At 50.3% G+C, this 22016-nt stretch overlaps 1 protein-coding gene across 3 annotated transcripts in view; it reads right to left on the bottom strand.

Annotated features, from left to right (window-relative positions):
* The window catches only part of PTGIS (prostaglandin I2 synthase), a 52219-nt gene that overhangs the window by 22642 nt on the left and 7561 nt on the right, over window positions 1-22016 (bottom strand). For all 3 annotated transcript variants that reach the window (XM_086331444.1, XM_086331443.1, XM_086331442.1), the window contains 4 exons: window positions 11951-12074; window positions 9910-10088; window positions 7014-7157; window positions 1392-1543 (listed from right to left, as the gene is read on the bottom strand). In XM_086331444.1, the coding sequence (XP_086187570.1) occupies window positions 1392-1543; window positions 7014-7157; window positions 9910-10088; window positions 11951-11980 (505 nt within the window). In that variant the 5' untranslated portion in view covers window positions 11981-12074. The remainder of the gene's footprint in view (window positions 1-1391; window positions 1544-7013; window positions 7158-9909; window positions 10089-11950; window positions 12075-22016) is intronic.

Here is a 22016-nt window from a genome sequence, read left to right as displayed (position 1 = left end):
GAGCAAGTTCCGGGAGATGGTGAAGCAAAGGGAAGCCTGGCACGCTGCAGTCCATGGGATTACAAAGAGTCAGACACGACTGAGTGACTAAACAACTCCTACATTGCTGGCAAATTCTTTACCCTCTGAGCCACCAGGGAAGCTCATTCAAATCAAAAGGACTGGGATGGTACTTGGAGACTTATTAACAAGGGCCCGAGAGGACTCTTCTCCCTGGGGAAGCCTGAGACACAGTGGCTGGGGGAGACTGAACCCCAGGGGTTCCTATGGGCCTGGTGCCCTGAATCCACCAGGAAGCTTTCTACCAATATTGATCCCCCTCTGTAGCCATGAAAACGAAGGCGGTGGGTTTTTGTAAACCCATGTGGGAAGTTCTAGATGTGGAGCTCAGTGAAAACTCTGTAGCAGAACAATTGTTCCAGAGCGCTACAATGATGTTACAAAAGCACAGGGCTAAACATGAAGGCATCTACGCTCAGGAAGGCACGCACAAGAGCGTGCACAGCCGCCTGAGTCATAGCCACACCTGGAAGCCACCCAGGCGCCCCGCAACCGGGAACGTTCAACAAAGTGTGATTATCACTCCAATGAAATACTGCAGAGCAACGAACAAGAAACCCCATACAACAATCTCCATGAATCTTACAGATGTGAAGTTGAGTGAAAAAAGTCAGACATCCAAGTGCACATATTCTATGATTCTTTTTATAGGAAGTTCAAGAACAGGTAAAACTAGCCGAGGTGGAAGAAATCCATAGAGTGGCTAACTCTAGGGGGTGGATATTGACCGGGAAAGGGCATGGAAAGTTCAGATTTATCTCTCAGCTGTGCATTTAGGACTGTGTGCTTTCTTGTATATACAATATACCTCAATAAAAGAAAAAAAAAAGAATTCTGTGTGTGTGTTTAGAGAAAACTCTCCACGCTCGTAATAAAGGTCCTCTCTGCGGAGGGGAAGGCAAGTGGCGGACCTGGATGAGGAGAAGGTGGAGAACTCTCATTAGTCCCTCTAAGTTATTCTGTTGGGCTTGAGTTTCTTATAACCAGCATAAAGGACTTGTAAGAATTTCTAAAGAAAAAAAGAAAAGAATTTTTAAAGCAAATTAAATCTTAAACCTGGAAAGGAAGGACACAGACACAAAAGGTCCCCAAGCCCCACTCCGGATGTGCTGCATCAGAATTTCCAACAGGAGCCCCAGCTCTGGTCCAGGCCCTGCCTCCCCACCAGCGTGCTCTTACACCCCCCCCCCCAGGACAGGGACCTCACTACCTCAAAGGCATTAGAATGTTTTCCTTCTCGTGTCATCTATGATCCTTCGGCTTGAGGGTGGACCTCCTCTCTGGGCCCCTCTGCCAGCCCCACAGCTCACCGAAGACCCCACGGTGCTTACCCGCTGACAGGGAGCCACGTGCCAGCTTGGGGAGCAGCAGGTCAAGCTGGCGGAAGGTGTGGAAGACGTCGGCTGAGTGGACACGGTCCTGGGCCTGGCTCTCCTGGGTGTGTGGCGGTGCCTCAACGCCGTACTGGGTCAGGTAGCCGGCTCTGGGGGCGGCAAGCAGAGGGTCAGCAGGCCGTCTCTGAATGGTCCCAGCTGAGCTCTCAGGGCGGCCTACGAGCTCTTCTTCATTTGTACCCCTGGGGAGCACCAGATTTTCCTACCCTGTGTCAGGGACGGTTCTGGGCCAGAGAGTCAGCAGAGAAGCAAACATACAAAACACTCAAGACAGACAGAGGAGGGGAGGTGTCGTGGGCCAGCTGGGGCTCAGAGGGAAGGGCAAGTGGGAGAGGCAGGGGAGGAGCGCTCCTTCGGTCAAGCTGCAGGATGGGCAGAGGGAGGGGTCCAGGGCGTAGGGAAGAGCCAACCTCTGCCGCAGGAAGGAGCGCAGATGTGCTGTTGGAAGCGGGTAAGCAGAGCAGGTGGAAGGGCGAGATGGGGGTCCTGGGTCAGGAAAAGAGGTTCCTGACCCTGGAGAGGAAGTCAGGGCAGGCTCCTTGGAGGAGGCAGGATCTGAGCTGGAACCTGCAGCGTAAGCAGGGGACAGGGGCTCTGGCAGAGGGCACAGCCCGGGCAGAGGGGCTCTGGCAGAGGGCACAGCCCAGGCAGAGGGGCTCTGGCAGAGGGCACAGCCCGGGCAGAGGGGCTCTGGCAGAGGGCACAGCCCGGGCAGAGGGGCTCTGGCAGAGGGCACAGCCCAGGCAGAGGCCTGGGGCCAAGGGAGCGGCCACGGCTGGATCCGAGGACTGCCAGGTGCTGGGCTGGAGTGGCCTGGGAGTCGCCAGGGCCCGTCACACAGGGAAGGCTGGCCCTGACCTCAAGGGCAACCGAGGGGCGTCTGAGCAGGAGAGGGCCAGGGCCTGGTGGGGGAGTAGGGAGAGAGGATGAGACACAAGAGCAAGTGTAAGCCCTCGTGTGTGTGGTGTGTGTACACACACACACCATACACACAACACACACACATTCATACTGCCCGCAGGAATGCTCCCAGAGAAAATGTCTCCACCACCTAGGTTTTCCCTTTCAAAGCTCCAGGAGCCCAGCCCCACCGGCCTCAGTCCTGGGAGGGAAACCACAGGTTTTCACCTTTTCCACGTGGTGAGAGGGAACAGGACTTCTGAGAGAGACACCGAGAGGCCCTGACCAGCCTCCCGAAGCTCCTCCTAAGTCTCTGGATCGCCCAGGACAGGGATTCTCCCAAGGAGAGAATGGAAGCAGGGATGGGGCGGAGGGCTGAGAGACGCCTGTCTAGTCCCCACTTAACCCCTCATTTACACAGTGCAAGTGTGCAATAAGTCTTCAATGAACGTTCTATCAATGGATGGGTGGATGGATGGGACGAAGTGGGGGAGGACGGGTGGATGGGTGGGTGGGTGGGTGGGTGGATGGGTGGATGGATGGATGGGTGGGTAGATGGATGGGAAGGAGGGAGGGAGAGTGGGTGGAGGATGGATGGAAGGGTGGGTGGATGGATGGGAAAGAGGGAGGGAGACTCGGTGGATGGGAGGATGGATGGGTGGATGGGAGGATGGGTGGATGGGTGGATGGGAGGATGGGTAGATGGATGGATAGCTAGAACACAATCCCAAAAACACTAATCTTAGAAGACAATACAGGGCCACCATGATTCTGAGCTCAGTTATCCAAGCTGTTCTCCTACCTTTTCCCTGCATCCCACTCCCCTCCCCTCCTCCCGTCTTGGCCTCCACGCCCCCTAGAGATGGCAAGTTCAAGACCCGCCCATCCCACTGGACTGGGAGGAAGCAACCCTTCCTTCAGAACGGCTGGAACGAGCTCCCTCCAGAGTGTACCTCTGGCCCCCACTGATGCTGCTGCATCAGCCCGGAAGGAATTCCCTCCTCCTCCTCCAAACGTGTAAGCCCTGGGTCCTCATCTCCAGACAAACGCCCTCAGTACCCCCTTACGGCAGAAGCTGTAAAGGTGCAGCCCACAGCCTGGATTCAGTCCAGAAACGTGTTTGGTTTGGTTAATCGTGTTTTCCTAAAAACAAACTGAATGCATGTTTAAACATGGGGGGAAATTCACACAAAATCTTGGATGGCATCACCGATTCAATGGACATGAGTTTGAGTCAACCCCGGGAGTCGGTGATGGACAGGGAGGCCTGGCGTGCTGCAGTCCATGGGGTCACAAAGAGTCGGACACGACTGAGCGACTGAACTGAACCGAACACAAACCCGGATTTGCCCCTCTGTCTCGTCTTGAGAGAGGGGAGAGTCCGGCTACTGGCAGCCTGCAGTCCTGCCTGGCAACCCCAGGCAGGAGGGGAGTCACTGCCACCCCTCTCAGACGGGAACGAGCGGGCAGAGTCACACGGCCCTCCCCCGGCCCTGAGGGCTCCGTGACACCCAGTTAAACACCTGTCACCATTTGTCACCCTACTTGTACTGGTGTTTTTTTTTTCCTTAAAGCAGAAAACTAGTTCCTTAGATAAAATTTCTACCAAAACTAGGCAATGAAAAAAAACCCAGAAAAAAAAGAAAACCAGGAAGAACCACGAGATTTCACACTGTGCACGTGACACCCTTTCTAAGGCTCCTTCACTTTGAAATAAAACCTAACAGCTGAAGACAGGCAGGAAGTGATTACATGACCTGTAAATGCATGTTTGACCCATAGGTGGCGCTAGGGGCAAGGCAGAAAAAGCTGGAATAAGGCTGGGAATAAGAGGTCTGTGTGCTCACTCCCTCGCTCATGTCCGACTATTTGCCACCCCCTGGACTGTAGCCCCCCAGGCTCCTCAGGCCATGGGATTTTTCAGGCAGGAATTCTGGAGAGGGTTACCAATTCCTCCTCCAGGGAATCTTCCCGACCCAGGGATCAAATCCACGTCTCCTGCATTGGCAGGTGGACTCTTTATCACTGAGCCACCTGGGAAACCCCAGGGACATCACAGTAAATGAGGGGTCGGGAAAGGCCTCCCTGAGGAGGTGACCCTTGAGACAAGACTTGAATGAAGGGAGGTGGGAGCCGTGCAGACATGTAGAGAACAGCATTCTTGGGCAAGGGAACGGAAACTGCAAAGGCCTTGAGGCGGGAGCGTGCCTGGCCTGTTCAGCAAGGAGGGTGGTGAGGTGACCCCGGAGGAATCAAAGTCAGAACTCTGGATGGGACTGAGGGGGGCTGGGGCACACACAGGACGGGCGGGATCCCGAGAGCTGGGCTCCGTGAAGACGCGCCTCCCCATCAGCACACCTGTCGTCCGGCTCACCCACTGCCTCTGTATTTCAGGGGCTGCAGATGGTGACAAAAAGGCCGGAAGCTGCTGCCAAGCCGGGAGTCAGGAGCTGCAGCCAGGGCTCAGGCCTTGAAGACACAGGAATCCACTTACACCTGCCCCCAGCACTGAGCCTGCTCTTACCATGGACCTAAACAAAAGACTCTTGAGAGTCCCTTGGACTGCAAGGAGATCCAACCAGTCCATCATAAAGGAGATCAGTCCTGGGTGTTCATTGGAAGGACTGATGTTGAAGCTGAAACTCCAATACTTTAGCCACCTGATGCGAAGAGCTGACTCATTGGAAAAGACCCTGATGCTGGGCAAGATTGAGGGCAGGAGGAGAAGGGGATGACAGAGGATGAGATGGTTGGATGGCATCACTGACTCAATGGACTTGGGTTTGGGTAGACTCCAGCAGTTGGTGATGGACAGGGAGGCCTGGCGTGCTGCGATTCATGGGGTCACAAAGAGTCGGACACGACTGAGCGACTGAACTGAACTGAACTGAAATAGACCGAGCTGCCACCATGTGTCCCCTACCTCCCCCAGAGCCTCAGCTTCTCCTCTGACTTCTCTGCCCTCACAAGCATACAGGATGGCAGGAACTAGGAGATCTGGGGGCTCCCCACTGTGATCTTGTTTTGGGGGGCCTCTCTGGACCTCAGTCTCCCCACCATACGATGACAGGGTGGACCAGACCAGCATCACCCAGACCAGTCATAGCCCTTGAAGGTATCTGCGCCAGTCCAGGGTGAAATGAGAAAAAATGAACCCAGCAAGGGTCATGCTTGAGGGTGTAGGCTCTGCAGCCAGCCCCCCCAGGGTCCCAACTGTGAGACTCTGGGCAAATGACCTAGGTTCTCCAGGCCTTAGTTTTCTCATCCATCAAATGGGGTTTCTGAGGCACCTGCTTCATAGAGCTATTGTGCAGATTAAATGATTAGCACCCACTGATCCTACATGTACACATGTGTCATAAATGTCCCAGGGTACTCATATGTGTCAGCAAATGCCTGTCCTTTATTCTGAAACTGTGTTGCTGTAATTTTTTCGAGCGGTTGAAATGTCTTGCTTTTATGAGGTGCTGGTTATTAATGGTGCCACCAAAAATCAATACACTGTCCTTACTGAATCTCTTTTCCTCACTACCTGTGGCCATGTTCCTCTATCCACCGGGCCATCACGTCCTTCAGCAGGTCCCATCAACCTCATCCCCCAGAGTGAAGTGAAAGTGAAAGTCGCTCAGTCGTGTCCGACTCTTTGTGACCCTATACAGTCCCTGGAATTCTCCAGTCCAGGATACCGGAGTAGGTAGCCTTTCTCTTCTCCAGGGGATCTTCCCAACCCAGGGATTGAACCCAGGTCTCCCACATTGCAGGTGGATTCTTTACCAGCTGAGCCACAGGGGAAGCCTAAGAATACTGGAGTGGGTAGCCTATCCCTTCTCCAGCGGATCTTCTCAACCCAGGAATTGAACCAGGGTCTCCTGCATTGTAGGCAGGTCCTTTACCAACTGAGCTACCAGGGAAGCCCAAAGCTGTCCCAGTTCTCCCCACGGCCTGGTCCAGAGCACCATCCTCTCTACCTGGGCAGCTACAGCAGCCTTCTAACAGGTCCCCCGGCCTCTCTCGTGTTGTGACCCACCCGAGCTATGATCCAGTCTCCATCCAGCAGACAAAGAGAGCTTTTAAAGCTCTAAGTCCAGGACTTCACTGGTGGTCCAGTGGTTAAGAGCCCACCTTCCAGTGCAGGGGACACGGGTTTGCTCCCTGGTTGGGGAACTGAGATCTGACGTGCCATGGGGCTACTGAGCCGGCACATCACGATGACGAGCCCACGTGCACAGCCAAGACCAACACAGCCAGAGAAATAGACAAATATTCAAAATACAGTTCTACATCCAGTAGTGTCACGTCCCCTGCTTACACCCCAACGTCACTCATCTTACTTGGAATAAATTCCATAGCTTTGAGGTTCTGTGAGACCTGGTTTCTGCCAACTTCATCCTCATTGCCTTGCCCCATCTCCTCAGCTCATTAGGCTCCAGTCACACTGGCTGTCTTTGCCAAGCATCTGGGTGACCAGCAAGGCCCCTTTCCTGGCCTGTGTCTCCTTTACGACCCATAGGCTGAGGACCAGGTGACCACTCGGAGTCCCAGGTACAGAATGGCATCTTGCAGCCTTGGCTTTGGAGCATCCCAAACTGCTTCTGCACCCATAAAGTCCTCTTGGTGCCCTTGGCCACTCTTCACGGCGCTCCAGAGTGCGGGGCTCACCTGAGCAGGAAGCTGTAGGAGAACTCGAGGAGCCCCATTTCGTGCCAGCCACTGCCCGCTTCCACGGTGTCACCCAGCAGGACAGTGCGGAGGTTGGTATACATGGCATCCGTGAGCGCCTGCAGCTCTTTGTGGAGGAGAGTCCTGGGGCAAGGAGCAAAGGAGTGAGAGTGCAGCTTCCAAAAATATACATATATGCACACAAGCACCTCCTTCCCCAGACCTCAGAGTCCCGGGGCTCCCGCTCCTCTTTGGAAACAGAATGATATTATTATTTCTATCACTGCCAACAACGGCAACAGTTATTATTTATTGTGCCAAACACAACGATCTCACTTCATCTTTTGACCACACCAGGGATAGCAGTTCCTATTATGATACCCATTTTACAGATGGAGAGACTGAGGGACAGAGAAGACAGTAACTTGTCCAAGGTCACCCAGACAGTAAGTGATAGAGCTGAGACTGAAACCCTGATCTGCCCAACTCCAGAGTCTGAATGCTTAATCATGATAGTCGTCCTTGCTTAGATAAGGAACCCATAGACTTACAGAAGAGATATAACTAAGAAACCAACCATTTCTCCTTGAGGTTCAAAGTTAGGGAGATCTGTTTGGATAAAGTGTCCCCAACCAAGGACTGCTGATAAGTCATGACTCCGAGTGAAGGCTACATGCAGAGCAAGGCAATATGGCTGGTGATCTGGTCTTATTATTTATGTACCTAGGATTCTGCAGAGAGGACCAGTTCTGGGAGAACGTGTGGCTGAAGCTAGAAGCCTCTCTGTACTGAGCCTCCACAACATTCAACATTGAGCCATGACTGAGCATGTGATTAGAAGCTGGGAAAGATGAGGTCTTCTGTCTAAGTTTAAGGCCCCTCTACAGTTTGCAAGAACCTAAACCACAAAGGATACCACTGCGTCTAGTGAAGAGTCCACGGGGTGGTGCAGAGCCGACGTTCAACAGCGCCACCTGGTGGCAACAACAAGAACAGTACTAGTGTCGCAATCAGGCGCTCCAGCTCTCTGTCGCCCCCTGCTGTTTGGAAATAGGATAGATCCCTTTAGATAGCGCAAGCCCCTGGTTTTTTTGAGAATTCAAGATGGGAAGACTTCCAGGGAGGTTTTGTGAACTTCCAGATAATAAAAGCTTTTGAATGTTTCATTACTGGAAAAACAATAGACATGACCCACGTGAGACAATATGTTAAAGGGCTTAACACAGTGCTCGGTACCTGGGAGCTGCTGGCTCAGTGATCAACACTGATACTTCGACTCCAAGCGGGAGTCCTCAGTGGGGACTGTGGTCATCAACAGAGGCAGCAGCCATGCCCAGAGGACCTCATGCCAGCTTGCAAGAAAAGCCCAGAAGCTCCTGGGAGCAGACGCTGGAGGAAACTGGGATCTTCCCTGGGTCAGGGGATAGCATGCGGTGAACTAACTGTGGACTCTTGTTGCTAATGGGACCATTGGAATAGCGGGATCCAGGACACTCAGGCTCAGGAATACTCCTAAAATCTGCTCCACAAAGCCAAGGTCAGACAGAGTACTGCCTCTCATCAATATTCACCTTACGATGCTGGCCTCTCCTCAGCTTTAGCAGTCCTGCAAAACCCAGACCCCTAGATGCTTTTCCTGACTCCAGGAGGTGACTCTGTCTAAAGATGACCGCCAGGCCGCATGCACTCTTTAGGCGCAGATGCAGTCTTTTCTCCTCAGTATCTTGTGGGGAGGAGAATGGGCTGTGGACACAGCAGACCCGGGTTCAAATCCCAGCTCTGCCACTTGCTAGTAGCTGACCTTGGGTATGTCCTGTCACTTCTCTGACCCTCAGTTTTCTCATCTGTAAAATATGGATAAAAAAATACCTACCTCTAAGGCTGTTGCACAGATATGAACACGTGCCTATCAAAGGGAAGCCACCAGACTTCCCTGGTGGCTCAGAGGGCAAAGCATCTGCCTATAATGTGGGAGACCTGGGTTCGATCTCTGGGTTGGGAAGATCCCCTGGAGAAGGAAATGTCAACCCACTCCAGTACTCTTGCCTGGAAAATCCCATGGACGGAGGAACCTGGTAGGCTACAGTCCATGGGGTCACAAAGAGTCGGACACGACTGAGCGACTTCACTTTCATTTTCAAAGGGAAGTTGGTGTCATTCTGTGCTTGTGAATCTAAGACAATGACCAGCATGTGAGTGAAGACAGTAGATGTGCTCACAGGTCCTTTTGTCGATGTGAACATCCTTTATGTTTCGGGACCTGCTGTGTGACCTCAGGCAAGTCGCTTCTCTTCTCTGAGCCCTGGTGTCCTCATCTATAAAATGGGGCCATAAGTTACCCTTCAGAATTGCTAGGAAGACTCATGAGATCATATGATGCCCAGCACAGAGTATGGACTCAAAAACATTAATCACCCTACTACTTCCATTTGACGGATGCAGAAACAGAGGCTCAGAGAGGGTGGGTGACTTGCCCAAAGTCACAAAGATAAGCAGTGGGAAAGCTGGGATTTGAATCCAGGTCTGGCTGACACCAACCCCAGTCTTCTACTAAAAATCAGCCCTGCCTCTTGAAAAGGAAAGAATTCTTCTTCAATTCCCTGCATTTTGTTTTTTGCTTTGTTTTTGTTTTCTCAAAACAAAACATCTTTTTTTTTTTTTTTTTGGTCACACCACAAGGCATGTGGGATCTTCCCCAACCAGGGATTGAACCCATGTCCCCTGCATTCCGGCAAGGAGTCTTAACCACTGGACCACCAGGGAAGTCCAAAATGAAAAATCTTTACTGGACACCTGTTGTGGAGACCGGTTCAGCCCATGCAGGACTTGAACCACACAGGTAGAAGCTGACTGACCACCCGGGCCCACCCATCGGGTGCCATCTGCAGCCACTCACGGTTTCATCTTGGACTTTTCATCACCGGGGTTATAATGCGGAAGCTGCACGTCGAAAATCCTCTCCATGAGGAAGACGGCGTAGGCGTGGAAGTCCAGCCTGCTGCGGGGCTCCCACACCACCGCGTCGTAGGAGTGGGGATCCAGGAGGACCGTGACGTGCCTGCCGCCCACCAGCACCTGGGGAGCGGGCGGGGATGGAGCGAGGAGCACAGCCGTGCGCAACATCGGTTCTCAGGGGCCGAGGGTTTCCCTGTGCCAGGCACTGGCCCCACCAAGTATGTTACAGACAAGGTCCCTTCATCTACCCCTCATGACCACGCTGGGAGGCAGGGACTATCATTTACCCACTTAAAGCTGACATGTGAGGCTTAGAGAGGGCACAAATTGTGCCCAAGATGACACAGCTGAGAAGTGGCAGAGCTGGGACTGGGATTCAGCACTTTTTTGCACTAAAGTTTATGCTCTTAACTACCTCACGTGTAAGCATCTGCCTTGGTTGTCTTGGTTGTTGTATTTCCAGCAGCCAGGAGACAGTCTGTCTACAGAAGGCAGCAGATGGACCTGTGTGCATCACAGGTGGATGGACTGGATGGATGGATGGAAGGATGGATGGATGGATGTTGGTAGATAAATGCTGGTGGATACATTATAGGTTCATGTGGGTGAATGTATGGATGGATGAATGGGCTAATGAATGGAAGGATAGAAGGAGTGATGGACGGATGGATGAACTGGGTAGATGAATACATGGATGGATGGAGGGATTAAAGAATGTTGGTGGATAAATGGTAGTGGGTCCATTACAGGTATGTGTGTGTGTGTGTGTGTGCATGGATGGAAGGAAGGAAGGATATTGTTGGGTAAATGCTAGTGGATGTGAAAGTACTATCTACTTCTTCGGGAGGCTGAACTCTGTATATAACACACTACTCAAGATGGGAAGGAAACTGGAGAACTGTGATCCTGTAGTCAACAAAGGTAAGGGTATTTCCCCTCAGATGTCGGTGGAGGGTGTCACAACTGTAACAACCCATTGTCTTGGCCCTGTTTTCAAAATGTGGTCCATGCGTCATGTTAATCAAACTCTTATAAAAGGCAGGCCCAATACCCAAGAAAAAAATGCTTCTGGATGGATAGTTAGATGGGTGGATAAGTGGAAGGACAGATCACTGAATATACACTGGATGGAAAGATGGATGGATGGGTGGCTACAAGTTGGTTGCAAACGAAGTGTATAAATGAATGTTGGGTTCATGGATGGCAGGGTGCTAAGTGGACATTGGGTCAACAGACTGAAAGGAAAATGTTGGATAGATGAAAGTTAGAAGGATACATGGAAGTGGATGGATCAGCTGACTGTCAGGATACTGAAGTGGTGGATGGAGACAGACATACATATACGTGTACAAAGTGGACAGACACTGGATGTTGAGAGGATGGATAACCGAATGCTGGGTGGCGGTGGCGGATGAATGGCCACATGGGCAGGTAAGTAGGAGAATGGAAGCTGCTCGAAACTGAATCTGCGGATGACGGGTGGAGGGATGCTGGGTCCATGAGTGTAAGAACACCAGATAAATGTGAGTAGACGGAGGATTGGATGACAAATAAATGAACAGACAGATAATGGATAGGTATTTAGAAAGGTGGATAGAGGCTTGATGGAAACGGAATACACAAATGAATACTAGATAGATACTAAGAAGGAAGAAGGCTGCTTAGATACTGGGCAGAGACACAAAGGATAAGATGCTGGATGGGTGGATATGTGATAGAAGTTGAATGAATGGATAGAGGTCAGTTAGATGAATGTGCATGCATTTGATAGATCTTGAATGCACAGCGGGGTGTTGGGAAGATGCTGGAGGGGTAATGAAGGGATGTGTGTTAGGTGAGTGTTGGAGTACAGTTGGATAGGCATACAGAAGGTTGGCTGGCCCACTGGACAGTTAGCATATGGATGGATATTGAAGAAATCAGTAAACAGCAGGTACGCCTGGTCCAGTTGCTCATCCCCTTCTTTCCCAAGAGGCACTTACAGTAAAGATGTCCCCATGCTTCTCCTTCATCCTAGTGAGGAAGCCGGCAGCATCTTTTCCAAACTCCAAGGCGTGGCCCAGCCAGGGGATACTGCCCAGGTCCAGGGGAGGCTCGCCAGGTCGCCTGCAGAAGTCACGGCACTTGTCACCATTGGGTAAAGCCCAGAAGAAGATAAAGAGCGCGAGGCAGAGACCTTGGGAAGCCTGGCGTGCCGCAGTCCATGGGGTCACAAAGAGTGGACGTGATCTAGTGGCTGAACAAGAACAAGGCCTCCCTGAGGAGACAGTTAATCAAAGACTTGAAGGCAGAGAGGGAGGGAGCCACACGGAGGGCTAAACGGAGAGCTCCCAGGCAGACAGAGCAAGTGCAAAGGCCCTGAGGTTGGACCACGCCTGGTGTGTTCGAAGAACGGTGAGGGGGCCAGTGTGGCTGGATTGGCAGCAGCAAGAAATAGCGGAAGCTGAGCCAGGGTGGTAACAGAGGCCAGACCAAATGCGGTCTTGGAGGCAACGCTTGGGTCTTTAGCTTTTTCTCTGAGGTGGGAGCAGAGGAGGGATAGGATTTGCTCAGGTTTTTACAAGGCTCCTTTTACTGCTGAGTAGGGAACTGACCACAGGGGTCTGAGAGTAGAAGCTGGGGAACCATTTGATGTTGCAACATATCAGGGGGTCCAATCAAGGTGGTCACCTCCCTGCAGGTGTATAAGGATACAGAGCTCTCTGTGTGAGCCAGCAAGGACCAGGGTCCTGGTCATCTCACACTTCCTGTCATGTCCACCAAGAGAGGATGAGGTTGGAGAGCATGGCAATGAGCAAAACGAATAACCCGATTTAAAAATACACAGAGGAATCTGCATAGACAGTTCTCCAAGGAAGATACACAAATGGTCAGTAAGCACATGAAAAAAACGCCCTACATCATGAATCACTGGGGAATGCAAATCAAAACAACATGTAGCACCACTTCAAGTCCACTAAGAGGCCATCGTTATAAAACAGAAAAAGGGAAATAAGGGCTGGCAAGAATGTGGAGAAATGGATTGAATCCTCATGTATTTCTGGTGCGAATGTACAATGGTGCAGCTGCTCCAGAAACTAAACTGGCAGTTTCTTGAAAGGAAGAGTGACTATACGACCCAGCAACAGATCCAAATAATCGAACACACATGTGCACACATCAGTCGGTGCAGTTCAGTTGCTCAGTCGTGTCCGACTCTTTGCGACCCCATGAATCGCAGCACGCCAGGCCTCCCTGTCCATCACCAACTCCTGGAGTTCACTCAAACGCATGTCCATCAAGTCGGTGATGCCATCCAGCCATCTCATCCTCGGTCGTCCCCTTCTCCTCCTGCCCCCAATCCCTCCCAGCATCAGAGTCTTTTCCAATGAGTCAACTCTTCGCATGAGGTGGCCAAAGTACTGGAGTTTCAGCTTTAGCATCATTCCTTCCAAAGAAATCCCAGGGCTGATCTCCTTCAGAATGGACTGGTTGGATCTCCTTGCAGTCCAAGGGACTCTCAAGAGTCTTCTCCAACACCACAGTTCAAAAGCATCAATTCTTTGGCGCTCAGCTTTCTTCACAGTCCAACTCTCACATCCATACATGACCACTGGAAAAACCACAGCCTTGACTAGATGGACCTTTGTTGGCAAAGCAATGTCTCTGCCTTTCAATATGCTATCTAGGTTGGTCATAACTTTTCTTCCAAGGAGCAAGCATCTTTTAATTTCATGGCTGCAGTCACCATCTGCAGTGATTTTGGAGCCCCAAAATATAAAGTCAGCCACTGTTTCCACTGTTTCCCTATCTATTTCCCATGAAGTGACGGGACCGGATGCCATGATCTTCGTTTTCTGAATGTTGAGCTTTAAGCCTTTTTCACTCTCCTCTTTCACTTTCATCAAGAGGCTTTTGAGTTCCTCTTCACTTTCTGCCATAAGGGTGGTGTCATCTGCGTATCTGAGGTTATTGATATTTCTCCCGGCAATCTTGATTCCAGCTTGTGCTTCCTCCAGCCCAGCATTTCTCATGATGTACTCTGCATATAAGTTAAATAAGCAGGGTGACAATATACAGCCTTGACGTACTCCTTTTCCTATTTGGAACCAGTCTGTTGTTCCATGTCCAGTTCTAACTGTTGCTTCCTGACCTGCATATAGGTTTCTCAAGGGGCAGGTCAGGTGGTCTGGTATTCCCATCTCTTGAAGAATTTTCCACAGTTTATTGTGATCCACACAGTCAAAGGCTTTGGCATAGTCAATAAAGCAGAAATAGATGTTTTTCTGGAACTTTCTTGCTTTTTCGATGATCCAGCAGATGGATGTTGGCAATTTGATCTCTGGTTCCTCTGCCTTTTCTAAAACCAGCTTGAACATCTGGAAGTTCACGGTTCACATATTGCTGAAGCCTGGCTTGGAGAATTTTGAGCATTACTTTACTAGAGTGTGAGATGAGTGCAATTGTGTGGTAGTTTGAGCATTCTTTGGCATTGCCTTTCTTTGGGATTGGAATGAACACTGACCTTTTCCAGTCCTGTGGCCACTGCTGAGTTTTCCAAATTTGCTGGCATATTGAGTGCAGCACTTTCACAGCATCATCTTTCAGGATTTGAAAGAGCTCAACTGGAATTCCATCACCTCCACTAGCTTTGTTCATAGTGATGCTTTCTAAGGCCCACTTGACTTCACATTCCAGGATGTCTGGCTCTAGGTCAGTGATCACACCATCGTGATTATCTTGGTCGTGAAGATCTTTTTTGTACAGTTCTTCTGTGTATTCTTGCCACCTCTTCTTAATATCTTCTGCTTGTGTTAGGTCCATACCATTTCTGTCCTTTATCGAGCCCATCTTTGCATGAAATGTTCCCTTGGTATCTCTAATTTTCTTGAAGAGATCTCTAGTCTTTCCCATTCTGTTGTTTTCCTCTATTTCTTTGCATTGATCGCTGAAGAAGGCTTTCTTATTTCTTCTTGCTATTCTTTGGAACTCTGCATTCATATGTTTATATCTTTCCTTTTCTCCTTTGCTTTTTGCTTCTCTTCTTTTCACAGCTATTTGTAAGGCCTCCCCAGACAGCCATTTTGCTTTTTTGCATTTCTTTTCCATGGGGATGGTCTTGATCCCTGTCTCCTGTACAATGTCACGAACCACATTCCATAGCTCATCAGGCACACTATCTATCAGATCTAGTCCCTTAAATCTATTTCTCACTTCTACTGTATAATTATAAGGAATTTGATTTAGGTCATACCTGAATGGTCTAGTGGTTTTCCCTACTTTCTTCAATTTAAGTCTGAATTTGGCAATAAGGAGTTCCTGATCTGAGCCACAGTCAGCTCCTGGTCTTGTTTTTGCTGACTGTATAGAGCTTTTCCATATATAGAGCTGCAAAGAATATAATCAATCTGATTTCGGTGTTGACCATCTGGTGATGTCCATGTATAGAGTCTTCTCTTGTGTTGTTGGAAGAGGGTGTTTGCTATGACCAGTGCGTTCTCTTGGCAAAACTATTAGCCTTTGCCCTGCTTCATTCCGTATTCCAAGGCCAAATTTGCCTGTTACTCCAGGTGTTTCTTGACTTCCGACTTTTGCATTCCAGTCCCCTATAATGAAAAGGACATCTTTTTGGAGTGTTAGTTCTAAAAGGTCTTGTAGGTCTTCGTAGAACCGTTCAACATCAGCTTCTTCAGTGTTACTGGTTGGGGCATAGACTTGGATTACTGTGATATTGAATGGTTTGCCTTGGAAACGAACAGAGATCATTCCTTTGTTTTTGAGATTGCATCCAAGTACTGCACTTCAGACCCTTTTGTTGACCATGATGGCTACTCCATTTCTTCTAAGGGATTCCTGCCCACAGTAGTAGATGTAATGGTCATCTGAGTTAAATTCACCCATTCCAGTCCATTTTAGTTTGCTGATTCCTAGAATGTTGACATTCACTCTTGCCATCTCCTGTTTGACCACTTCCAATTTGCCTTGATTCATGGACCTGACATTCCAGGTTCCTATGCAATATTGCTTTTTACAGCATCAGACCTTGCTTCTATCACCAGTCACATCCACAGCTGGGTATTGTTTTTGCTTTGGCTCCATCCCTTCATTCTTTCTGGACTTATTTCTCCACTGATCTCCAGTAGCATATTGGGCACCTAATGACCTGGGGAGTTTCTCTTTCAGTATCCTATCATTTTGCCTTTTCATACTGTTCATGGGGTTCTCAAGGCAAGAATACTGAAGTGGTTTGCCATTCCCTTCTCCAGTGGACCACATTCATACATCAAGACACACACTATTGTTCATAGTAACATTAATCATAATAGCCCCAAAGTGGACCCAACCCAAATGCCCACTGACTGATGAACAGACAAACACAGCCTGGTGTATTCATCCCGTGGAACATTATGCAGTCATGAAAAGGAGTGGAGTCCAGATTCCTGCAACAATGTGGAATCACCTTGCAACCACCATGCTGAGCGAAAGAAGCCAGACACAAAAGACCACACAGTGTGTGAGTCTATTTCTATGGGATGTCCAGAAAAGGCAAACCAATGGAGAGGGAAAGTAGATTTGTGGTCTCCAGGGTCTGAGGGGAGAAGGGAATGGAGAGACAGCTCATCAGGACCAGGTTTCTTTTTGGAGAAATGAAATACTCTGGAGTTAGATAGCAGTGATGGCCACACCATCGGTGACGATACTAAAAACCTCTACTAAAAACGATACTAAAAACACATAATTCATTACATGTTTTGAAAGACTGAATCTTATAGTAGATGAACTGTATCTCATTAAATAAAAAAGGAAGGTGATATGATACAGTGAGAGGGTGGTCAGGGAGGGTTTCTCCAAGGAGGTGCCATGTGACCAGAGACCTGAAGAAAGAGAGGGGTGAACTTTACAGGCAGAGGGGACAGCAAGTGCAAAGGCCCTGGGGTAGGAGCACACAGGGCGAGGCTCTCAAGGCAGCAGGAGCCCATGTGGCTGGAATGGAGAAGACTGTGGGGCTGAAAGACTGGAGATGACCTGTGGACCAGAAGGGCCAGTGGCCAAGGAGAGAGTCTGGCTTTTATTTCAAGTGTGATGGAGACCCTCTGGAGGGTTTGAAATAGGATTTAAGAAGTAATGTGATTATGCTTTTAAAAGGTTGCAAGAGGGAATTCTCTGACTGTCCCGTGATTAGGACTCTGCACTTTCACTGCATGGGACACAGGTTCGTTCCCTGGTCGGGGAACTCAGATACTAAGATGGTGCATGCCACGCAACACACCCCCATCCCCCCAAAAAAGGTTGCAAGAGCGAGGCAGGAGGAAGACGTGTCAGGAGACTAAATCAACATAGGTGGGAGTGGAGGCTGCAGTCCCTCATGAGCCAGGCCTAGCATCTGACTTCCCCGCTCCCAGGACAGGGGGCTTTGGTGCCTTGTCCAGCAGACCAGGGGGGACCACCTTCCCTTCATCCTTTTCCCCATCCCAGTCTACCTTCCTCCACCATGGCCTCTTGCCTCCTCAGTCTGACTGTTCCCCAACATAACCCAAACAGGGAGACAGGTGGTGGATGGTGAGACTGGCTAGACTGGAGGGTTGGAGTCTGGGCAGTTTGGAAGCCCCAGCAGGGGTGAGGGCGCAGGGCAGCAGGAAGCATCTCCCCAGCCACCGCCTCCTCTCCCCACCCCCACCCTGCCCCTGAGCCCCTCACTGAGCAGACTCACAAAGGTGCAGGCGGCTCTGGGACTCGAAGCGGGTGCGGCGGAGGACCCTTCTGTTCACCCCTCATCTCTCTGGGAGCCAGGATCTCCAGAAGGCTCCATTTCCAGGATGGCAGAGCACGGGTGGGAGGAGTCCAGTGTGCACCAGCCCCCGCCCAGCTCAGGTCGGAGCCCAAGGACACAGGAGTGGAGACTTTTGCACCAGAGCGGGGATTCGGAGGGGACAGGACAGGTCAGGGGCCCGACTTGAGCACCTCCTGGCTTCCAACCAGCCCTGCTTCTTGCTGGCCACGAGACTTAGCTTCTCCTGCCCGTTTCCTCGTCTGTAAAACTAGAGTGTTGACACTACTGACCACATCGGGCTGTGACAAAGATGAAGGGTTACAGAACAGTGCCCGGTGCCTGGCAACCGGGGGCAGCTGGAGCGGGGCCGAGAAGCAGGACCAATGTGACTCTTGGGTGCGTCGGCTATATGGCAGGTCCTATGCGTTCTCCAAGGGGTCTTCCCTGGTGCCTCAGGGGTACAGAACCCACCTGCCAGTGCAGGAGACGCAGGTTCCATCCCTGGGCTGGGAAGACTCCCCTGAAGAAGGAAATGGCAGCCCGCTCCAGTGTTCTTGCCTGGAAAAATCCCACGAACAGAGGATCCTGGTGGGCTCCAGCCCACGTGGTCGCAAAACAGTCGGATGCGACTGAGCGACTGAACAACCACAGCATGAATTTTCCAAAGGTTTCCTTGCTTGGTGATAACGGCTGATGCCTGATGCGGCCTGAGGCTCACTGGTATTGGGAGAGCCAGTTCCTAGGCAGGTTGATAAGAAGCTCCAAGGCAGTGGTACTACAATATGTAGATGACATTCTGCTCTGTGCTGAGACAGAGGAAGCCTGTTCACAAGCCTCAGAAGATTTCTTAAACTTTCTGGCAGGCTGCAGTTACTAGGCATCAAGAGAAAAGGCTCAGCTCTGTCAACAATCTGTTAGATATCTGGGCCTAATCGTATCAGAAGGGACTAGGGCCATAGGCCCCAAGAGGATTAAACCTATACTAAATCATCCCCTACCTATGACTTTAAGACAATTGAGAGGATTTGGGGGAATCACAGGCTACTGTCGCATTTGGATTCCGGGTTATGGGGAACTTGCCCGGCCTTTATATAAACTTATAGCTGAGACTCAGCAGGCCCAAACCGACAAGCTGGTTTGGTCTCCAGATACTCAAAAGGCTTTTAAGGCTCTTCAGACTGCTCTCCTGCAAGCTCCCGCTTTGAGCTTGCCCACAGGGTCAGAATTTGTTTGTCACTGAAAGAAAAGGTATGGCCTTGGGAATTTTGACACAACCCCGAGGGCCTCACCTGCAACCTATTGTTTATCTAAGTAGAGAAGCAGACGCAATTTCACGTGGGTGGCCCCACTGCTTAAGAGTAGTTGGGGCAGCGGCTTTATTAGCACCTGAAGCTTTAAAAATAATTAATGGACGAAACCTTACTGTACTGACTTCTCATGATGTGAGTGGAATCTTAAATTCTTTTTTTTTTTAATTTTAATTTTTATTTTTTGGAATCTTAAATTCTAAGGTTAATACTTGGATGAGAGACAGTAGGCTTCTTAAATATCAGTCATTGTTGTTAGAAGGACCAGTAACTAAGCTTAAAGTTTGTGTAAATTTAAATCCTGCCACTTTCCTTCCTGAGAAGGAAAATGAAACACCTGATCACGATTTTCCCAATTCCTAACTTTATGCAGCTCGGGAAGATCTAATGGATATCCTGTTAGACAATCCTGACATGGAAATATTTACAGATGCCAGTTCTTCTGTTTGGGAGGGGAAGTGTAAAGCAGGTTACACCGTGGTGATGGCTGAATAGGTTTTAGAAGCAAAATCTCTCCCCAGGGAACCAGCGCTCAGCTAGCAGAGCTTGTGGCTCTGACCTGAGCTCCAGAGTTAAGCAAAGGGCAGCAGGTAAATATACTGATTCTAAGTATGCTTATTTGACTTTACATGCTCATGCTGCAACATGGAAAGAAAGAATTTAAAACGGCAACAGGAGAACCTATTAAGCATTTCAGAGAGATCCAGAGACTTTTAACTGCTATATGTTGTCCTAAAGAAATAGCTGTTATGCATTGCAAAGGGCACAGCAGGGATGCGAGTAAAGAAGCCAAAGGTAATCAGCTGGCTGGCTGTCAAGCCAGAACGAAACCCCTCGCTGCAGATGCCTTTGATCTGGACAGGTACTGTGAACAGGAAAAACCACAGTACACTGAGGAAGAATTAGAAAGATATGAGAAAAGAGGAGCAAAGATGACTGATAAAGGATGGTTACAGTCCGAGGATGGACGATTAGTACTTCCTGAAATTGCTCAATGGAAAAGTTTTCCTAAAGCTTTAGAATTAGCTAATCATGTAACTCAACTCTCAGCTTTCCAACAGGCACTAACTGAACTCCGGGAGATGACTCCTGACCCAGTGTGAGTCAAGCAAGCCTCTATCTGAGCCAGGAACGGAGGTCCTGATAAAAACATTGGGATCTAGGGGCCAGTCGCTTGGGCCCCTCTGGGAAGGCCCTTACCAGGTTATTCTTTCTTCTCCCACTGCTGTCAAAGTGCCAGGAATTGATTCATGGGTGCATCACACTCGAGTTAAGAGGTGGCACCCTGACCAGAACCAAGTGGCGTCGTTTTATGCCTTTTCTTTCTATGCTCTGACTTTGTACTTTTCAGATGGGCCTGATAATCTATATGGGCCTACTTCTGCTGACTCCGTAAATCCTGAGTCTGCCATTTGACCCTCCAGGCAATGCCTTCCTGTCCTGGGCTCATTCCTACTTTGCATTCCGCGATCGGTCTAATTGCTGGGTACTTTAATAAAACTTTATTACACAAAAGCTCTGAGCGATCAAGCCTCGTCTCTGGCCCCAGATTGAATTCTTCTCCTCCAGAGGGCAAGGATATCAGCATCTTTTCGTGGTTCAGCAACGACCTTTCAGTATTCTTTGCAGAAGGAAGTATTCCTATCAAGCCCATTTTACAGCAGATGAAACTGAGGCCCAGAAGGGGCTAAGCCACTTGCCCGAGGGCCCACCGTGGAGGGTCTAGGTCTCTAATCCAGGCAGGCCTGGTTACGGAGCCCACAGTCTTTATCCAACCCTGGCCCCAATTCACCCCAAGTGGCCACGTGGACCCCCACTTTTCCGGTGAAGTGACTGAGACACAGAGAGGTTTCAGCGACCTGCCCAGATGCAGGAGGTTTTCGCCCAGGACCTATTTTGGGGAGTGGGTGGGGCTTCCTTTCCATGCCTTTCACTCAGGCTGCCACCGGAGCTCCCCAGCGAGCCCGCTATTATTGCTGGCATCACTCATCTTTCCCCAGTAAAGTCCCGAGGAGGCGCAGACAAAGGCAGGAAGCTGGGGGCCCGGGCGTCTGACCCTTGAGGTGCCAGCGGCTCCTTCAGCCCATGGGCCTGGAATCCAACTCAGGCCCCAGTCACATTCCAGGGTGACTCAGCCAGAGGCCAGCAGGGCGGAGGAGGCTCTATTTTGGGGTCTGCGGTCTCTAGCCTCGCCCACTGACACTCTCACTGATTTGAGGCACCGCCAGACCCTGGGGGACAGGGATGCCGGGCTTGACTCTCTCATCCACAGCTCCGGCCCATTCGGTGGACCACTGCCCGCCCTTTCTGGTTCAGATACGGAGGCAGCTCTTCTGATCCTCACGGGAGCCTTGATTCTCACCACAAGAGTTCCTCATTGGTGCTCAAAACCTGCTCATTATTTGCTCACAGACCCCACCGCCAATCCCACGTCCTGTCACGTCTCTCTCTCCCTTGAAACTTTGAGAGAATCAGGGAGGAAGTCATGCCTGGAAAACACCCACCTTTGGGCCCCTTGACGTATCCCATCCTTTCTGTGCAGAATGTGGACACTTCTTGTAGACCTAGTCCTGAGAACAGTGGGAATACTGGAGTGGGTTGCCATTTCCTTCTCTGTCTGGGATATAGTAGGCGCTTAATGCATATGTCTCAGTTGAATGAGTCAAGCACACAGTTGGTGCTCAATGAGCAGCACCTGCCTCCCGGACTTGAAAGAGGGTTCAGGGAGCTAGTGCAGGTCAGGCGCCTGACACACAGCCCATGTTCTGGATGGCCCAGAACAGAAGCTGCTCTTTTAGCTGAGCAGTGTGGGTAGGTGGATTGCCGGGCTTCTCTGCTCAGGAGTCTCAACTCCTTCAGGGCCTCGGGGAGGATTCCATGGGGGACCAGAGACGCTGTTTGCTGCCCAGTTGAGTTGGAACCTCCTGAGCTTCTGTTTAAACTGCTTAACCCGTTCCTTCCCCAGCATTCATTTGCAGGCTGCCGGCTGCT

This window comes from Bos grunniens, chromosome 13 (genome assembly GCF_055505025.1).
Source record: "Bos grunniens cultivar Pamir isolate PY7600 chromosome 13, Bosgru_T2T1.0, whole genome shotgun sequence".
In the NCBI taxonomy this organism is placed as follows: domain Eukaryota; kingdom Metazoa; phylum Chordata; class Mammalia; order Artiodactyla; family Bovidae; genus Bos; species Bos grunniens.
This window is presented reverse-complemented; position numbering and strand designations above follow the sequence as displayed.